Source organism: Ixodes scapularis, unplaced genomic scaffold, assembly GCF_016920785.2.
Source record: "Ixodes scapularis isolate PalLabHiFi unplaced genomic scaffold, ASM1692078v2 PGA_scaffold9__187_contigs__length_104089568, whole genome shotgun sequence".
In the NCBI taxonomy this organism is placed as follows: Eukaryota; Metazoa; Arthropoda; class Arachnida; order Ixodida; family Ixodidae; genus Ixodes; species Ixodes scapularis.
The window spans coordinates 5,837,249-5,844,270 of NW_024609884.1; the positions used below are offsets into that span (position 1 = coordinate 5,837,249).

Below are 7,022 nucleotides of genomic sequence, written 5' to 3' on the forward strand. Positions count from 1 at the left end.
TGGCACGCGGTCTGTACTTCATGAAGAAAGATTCGGACGGTACAAAAATTGACAAATATGAATCTAAGGAAAACTACAATGAAACTTGGAATCACTGGACAATTGATGTTTGAGTATGGAAGTTTATGTGGTGTGCTTTCTTTTTTGATCAACCTCCTTTTGGATGTGGAAACGCTGACACCCCGAGTATTGTAGACAACAATTTTTTTTTTCTCGGCTTTAGAGCCATCTGTCGCAAAGTTATTCGAACTGGAAGTACCGTCCACTGGTCCCTTCCTACCCAGGGCTTACAGTTTGGGGGGTCTCATGGGGTCTCTACCCCCCCACTGATTTTAACGGATGGTCTGAGACCCTCCTCCGCAGCCCCAGCATTAGTGAAATCAAAATCATATCTTGCAATAAGATAGCTTGTTTTTCAGGGATGTGACATTTGGGGTTGAGGGTTGCAGGTACAGCGTGGACAGAGTCAGCAGCGGGGTTTATTTTACGTGCATCTATTACATCTCATAAACCCCCCCCCCCCCCCCCCTTTTCCCCACCTTCTTGTAGGGACCCCCCTCAATTTACGTGGACTCTAAGCACTGTTCCTACCTGTAAAGTGTGCACCTCCCGGCCATGATGAGTGGTATACTCTTGACAGCCTTTGACGGTCAAAACGGGTTCCCATTTAGTTACGCCGCCCAAAATTATTTCCACCAGGTTAAACTATGCCACCTTTTTTAGGTATAATAATTGTTTTGTCAAGTTACGGTTGTCAAAGTACCTGTGTGCCGAAAATCAGCACCTCGCACAACCAGATTACTACACAACAGCTGACCGCAAACGGCTTTGACGGTCAAACTGTGTGTTGGCCGGCAATTTGGTTTTCTCGGCTTTGAAGCCACCTTTCGTAAAGTTGTTTCAATTGGAAGTACAGTGCACTTAGTCCCTTCCTACCTGTGAAGTCTCCATCTCCCACGACGCGTGGTATACTCTTAAGAGCCCTTTCACGGTCAAAACCGTTTCCCCTTCAGTTACGCCGCCCAAACCAAATGTCTACAACCTAGTTTCCCTAGGCCACCTATTTTTTGGTATTATAACTGTTGTTACGGTCATGTCCAAGAACTTGTGTGTCCAAATCTGCACTTCGCACAGCCCGGTTATAACACAACATTTTGGGTCCAATATTGGATATTCCTGACAGCTTTATTCCTTTATTAGTTCGAACCATAACTTTCACACTTGCTGTCTTAAAAAAGCTTGGCACACTTCGTGCACAAACTTAGTGAACATCTCACTCGCCTCCAAATATCATCGTCCCAGCAGGCCTACCTTTACAGCAACGAGCGAAACAAATTTCCCAGTCGGAGCAATTATGGTGGCGGCCGTCTTGCTTTTCGGAAAATTGCTCAAACCCCTTTTTCGACCGCAACTAAAGAAATTACCCCTAATAACGACTCAAACTCAATATATAAGAAGCGGAGAACAGCTAAATGCCCTTCTTAAATCTTCCCCAGCACTCATGCAACGTCACCCTCAACTTATCGGCTCAAAAAGCAAAAGTTTCGTCCGTGCGCGCTTCCGCCGCCACAGCTTCGCACACGAAAAGGCGCCGCAGGCTACTGAGCGCGCCTCACTGTCGAACGCCAGCTCCTCCGCCAGCGGCGCTGCGCGCGTTTTTCAAAGCGCCCCCTATAGTTCCCGCACGGAGTGTATAGCTCCTTCAATTGGTAGCCACGCTTAAAAGCACAGATTTCTCGGTGACTTTTCATAACGTTATGTAACGATACGGTGGCTTGTATACGTAAGCTTACGTAACGTAACGTAAAGAATCGGGGCTGCGTGAACCAGCCTATACACCGGATGTAACAAACAGGAACTGCGGTGTGTCATAATCGTAACAATGAAGGAGGCCCTTTGTTTGTTTTCATTTATTGCGCCTCACTGAAAAGTACACGCGAGGCGCTCGCATTGATGATGAGCCGTCAAACCACGTCTGTAAATCTCTGAAAACAATTACTTTTTTTTTTTTTTTCGCGGTGGTCAGCGTGTCATTGAAGAGTAAAAACAATCGAGAGAGGTTTGATAGCAACATCGACATTTCATTTGGCAGTGATCGGCGGAAAGGTTACGCATCTCTGGTTCTCCGTTTTTAAATGAAACACGATTTATAAAAATCGCTTCGGTGGCTTTCTGAAATCAGGAAAAATAACAAGCTCATGTTCTGCCCCCCCCCCCCCCCCCCCCCCCCCCCGGGGTCCCTTTTGTGTTTGTGTGTGTGCGCGCGCGCGCTTCGTGAATCAATTAAAAGAAAAAAAAAAAGCACCATAATATTATACAATCTTATACACGCTGAGAACAGCAAAAGCACGCAGTTTTCGACGTGAACAACCCACGATAACCATTGCAGGGCCAAAATATATATTTTATCTCGTAATCTACTGCCAGTAGTTAAGCATTTTAAGTTACTTGGTAAAAACAAACAGCCCCCCCCCCCCCCAAAAAAAAAAAAGAAAAAAAAAGTGCAAAAACACAATAGAAAGCGTTGAAATCGGCGGTCCAAACTCATCGATATCAACCTTGCCTCCAGAAAGCTTACGAAATACGAAAAAGCTGGAGATTTCGAAGAACCCTGTTACGCGCTGCTGCAGAAGCGAAAAAAAATGTGTCGGTGTTATGCGCCGTACAAGAGCGCATCGTGAAATTCAGATGTCAGCATGGCCGGCTGTGACCAACCACTTTTCATTGCAAATGAAAGTAACATTGAAAGCACAACGCTTATCAAAGGCCACAGTAAGGCCATAGAGACCAACTCATCCGGCCTCACAGCTGCATATTGCACACGAGCTCATGCACATCGTTTTCGCGTCTCCTGGACATTGCGCACGCCGCACGAGAGCGCTGTGGGAGTGCGAACTTACGTAAGTTTAGTGCGAACGGTAACTCGGCCAGGTGCGGGCGAGAGCCGTACGTGCTCGCTGTCCTTACCCACGTCACTAGCAGAAAAACAAAATACAAACTGTTTTCTATGTGCGACGAGACTCAAATAAAGCGTTTCAATTTTCCCCATAATCATAATACATAAAGAAATCCATAAGGGGGGAAAAAATGAAGACGTGATAAGAACGTTTAATTTTAGTGCGCTCGAATCCGTAAATGAAGCAAATTGCTACTTTCTCCAAGCCCCAAACATGTAAATTGAACGAGAAGGTAGCCATGCCACGGAATTGTATACCATAACTCCTGCGAACAAGAGGAATAAATAGCACAATGCAATTAATTCGGGAATGCCTAGCCTCATAATATAGTGCACAGCCTCGCGAGTCGAGGGCATATATTTATAAAATGTGCAGAAATACGTCGACGTCCGATTTCCGGAGGCCATTTCTGGGTCCCATTAATGCGGACGGATGATTGGTCGACTCCCTTTCCTTCAAAAATTCGCACTCCTTCATTTTATTGAAATTGTTTCAAACGCTGTCAATCGTACAATCGATGTACAAGTCTTCAGGGACGTTTTAGTATCAAAGTGAGACAAAAACACCATACAGGCGATCCTTTCTGGGTACATGATTGCCGGACGCTAACTCGGTGTGACAATTCATACGGCAAGGCGAAATGCCCGTCACGACAGTGCAAGAAAATAATCTTTACCCTTATAGGCACTTATCAGCTAGCGATTATTGAGTTGCTACAAATATAGCGTAGTTGCTGACACTGCCGCAACGCTTTCTTTGTACTCGCCTCGGATCATATGAGCTGTAATTAATATCAGTAAATAAGGCTTAATAAGTTCTTGTTAAATATTGCAGAGACCCGAGATGGCATTCGAATAAAACTCATCTCATAAAAAAAAAAAAAGTTAAAATTGTCACCGGGGAATAAGCCTCGCGCAGCTTTGGTCCACCGTTACTTTAGACATCTTGAGAAGAGACAATATGAAATCACGCTTTTCGGCATTGCCCAGAACTGTAATGCTCAAACCCAAAAGTGACTACTACTCGGAAACCTCGCACCCTCACCACACACCTCTTAGCTAAAAAAAAAACTATGGTGTCACTCATGGTAGCACCTATGGTAACACCTGTATAGCACCTGGTACCCATAGAAGACGTCCGTTAAGGCGTACCAACACCCAGCTACAGTAAACCCAAGAATAGATATCTGCGTCATCTTCCTGTTTTCTCAAGAATATAAGGCACGCCATTTGAACCACGGCTCCTGACGTGATTCGCATTTGAGTCAGCGCTCAGTCGACATCAGCCAAAGAGACGTACCTCACACGAACTCTCCAACCCGGAATTCGACACAAATGACACAAAAGTGTCGATATCAGCCGAAATCGATACCGGAAATAATTATTGCACTTCAACGATTGTTTTATGAGATGCGACCTTTCAGAATGCTGTCTGAAGCACGAAAAAAAAAAAATCGACAACAGTTTCAGCTCATCTTTCTTGTTCGTGACGCGTACCCTAGCTAGCTGCAAGCTGTAGCTGGTAAAGTTGGTCCACCCGGCCTTCCCTCCTGATACTCGTGATACCGATTTTTCCAAAGTTACGGTCGTTTTTTAGCAGGCTCCGGTAACTGCAGCAGTATTTGACTGACTAAATTAGAGGTTAATTCACAGAATTTACTAAAAATATTGTATGTTTGAAACTGAGAGTGCTGCCGCGCGGTATAACGGCGCGCAATGGTCATGCAGCAAGAACGTGACATGGTTTCACGTTTCCGGAAGGGGCGGCAAATTTATCAATTATATAGTGATCTCTTTTTAAGACACTTTGAATAGACCCTTTCAAAAGTTCATCAAGCAACATTGGCTGTCACCTTTGCTTGGACCGGATCGGATTGGACCGGATCGGATTGGATTGGATCCGAGTCCACGCCTAACGATGAAACAGCACTCGTGTCCTGTACATGCTCAGAATACGCGATCAAGCAATGGCGGACGGGCGATGGCGCGGACTTTTGAAAAGGGTCTATCACACAATAAAGGAAGGTCTTGCGATCACGCTTTCATCGGGCTGTAGTAGCGGAGGTTTTCTCGTAAGATGACGGTACGCGCATTGGAAGCCTCACTCGACGAAATATTCGTAAACAACAACTACGAAGGCACCATTGGTTTAACAAGGCACAACTACCAACTGAATTTCGATTCTCTCGCCAATGTGCTATTTGGAAACCTTGCCGATGTCTCTCGCTCGGGCATAACTTCGAGGTTTCTTCGGGAAGGTTCGAGCAAACTTCGAGCGTCACGAAGACCGTAAGCAGATGAGCACCAGACATTTTCATGATTGGGCCCAGGAAAGGCGGATTCAACAGAGCGCCATGTGTCTGTGGCAGTGTCGTCTTCCAGAACGGCGGGGTCGAGCCACGGCCACGCCTAGGTGGCCACGTTTCCTCCGGAGCAGACAAACTGGATGCCGGCGTTCAGGTCCCTCGCGTTGACCAGGTTGTCCGCGCAGAAGTACGGCAGCAGGACCCCACGGTGCAAGATGGCGGCCACGTCCTTGGCGGCTGGCACGCAGGCCACGAGAACATAGACTAGGATGTACCAGAAGGCCGCAAACCCGGCCACCCAGAAGGCGACGAAGATGAGCAGCAATGCCCAGATGAGCATCCAGCACACCTTGGCACCCCCGCCGCCAGCCATCGCTTGTCCGATGGGTCACCTGCGAGTTCATCGCATGCGCGTGGGATAAACTGCTGGTAGTGCAATGACGATTTTGGGCATCGCTAGTTTGGCCTTGGAGCCTTGCTAAAGACATAAGTTTTTTGCACAAGTTTGCACGAAGCACCCACACCTCGATCGTTTCCAGAGTGCGGTTCGAAACTGCGCTAGAAAACGCCGTATCCCCCCCCCCCTTCCCCGCCCCCCCCCCCCCCCCCAAAAAAAAAGAAAACAAATCTGTAAACGTAAAAAAAAAAAAAACTAAAATAAATATATATATATATATATATATATATATATATATATATATATATATATATATATATATATATATATGGGCGGTTTCATTCGAATTCAGGCAACGGGGTGCAGTCGGATTTTTTTATTTTGGTTCACATTTTTACATTTCGTGGCGCACGTTCCAGGAAGAACAATCCTTTTTATTTTAATGTCCTGATTTGTTTAGTTTCCGAGGAGAAAAAAAAAATCCCAAAGAAACGGGGAACAACAACGAGGTTTTGACCATTGTCGTGTGTGGCGTTTTTTAATCACTTACAATCTCAAAATATTCAAGAGAGAGCTTCAATATTTCTTTTTTTATTGCCAGGCAAGTAGGTAAAACGTCATTCAAAGTACTATATATTATTCGTCGCTCCAATGTTGGTAAAAATCCTCAAATATGCCCCCGCGAACAACTTTGACCTAAACTGCGGATTCTGTTTTGAGTCGACTATGTTGAGTATCGCTTTTAAAGTGCAGAACCTTTCATTGCCTTCCACATTATGCAAAGTTTGTGTCCTAATCATGTACGAGTACTCAAAAATAATTTGTGAAACAGGGAAGTTTTCACTTTTTGTTCAATTTTAGCACGCTGTATAAAAAACATTTTTTACTTAGAAAAACACTAGTTGTTTCCAGAGTAAAATAAAAACGTAAACAAATAAAAAGACAAAAATAAATTAAAAGATTCTGTTGTGTGATCAACATGAATTTCGATTTAAAATATCAACTTTCCCATTTAAAAATCTAGACTTTCAATAGATTATACTTTGACATTTCTAACAAAGTGTAGATTATTTAGCGCATAGTGTTTAGGCTTGAGGCCTCTCCAATCATGGCTACCGGCGGAAATTGTCTGAAAACCCGCTTTCGGTTGTTGCGATTTTCTAGAGTGTTTAGACGTTTGGAATTGCAAACTTGTTATTATACGCTAACGACATGAATGTACTTTATACGATTATTTATTAAACGTCCCTTAGATTCTTATAACAAAAGAATAAAATATACAGCAATAACCCATAAACCCACCATCGGCATTTGCTCTTGTTTAGTATATGTAGAGGCTTAAAACTCAAAACTAGTCCATATA

General features: G+C 44.4%; 1 protein-coding gene across 1 annotated transcript; it reads right to left on the minus strand.

Annotated features, from left to right (window-relative positions):
• Positions 1–3,414: 3,414 nt before the first annotated feature.
• Positions 3,415–5,652, minus strand: LOC115330974. Its single transcript, XM_029993005.4, is given in 5 exon segments — positions 3,415–5,230; positions 5,233–5,274; positions 5,277–5,375; positions 5,378–5,545; positions 5,548–5,652. Coding segments are annotated over 5 exon segments (474 nt in total). The 5' UTR covers positions 5,636–5,652; the 3' UTR covers positions 3,415–5,153.
• Positions 5,653–7,022: the final 1,370 nt, after the last annotated feature.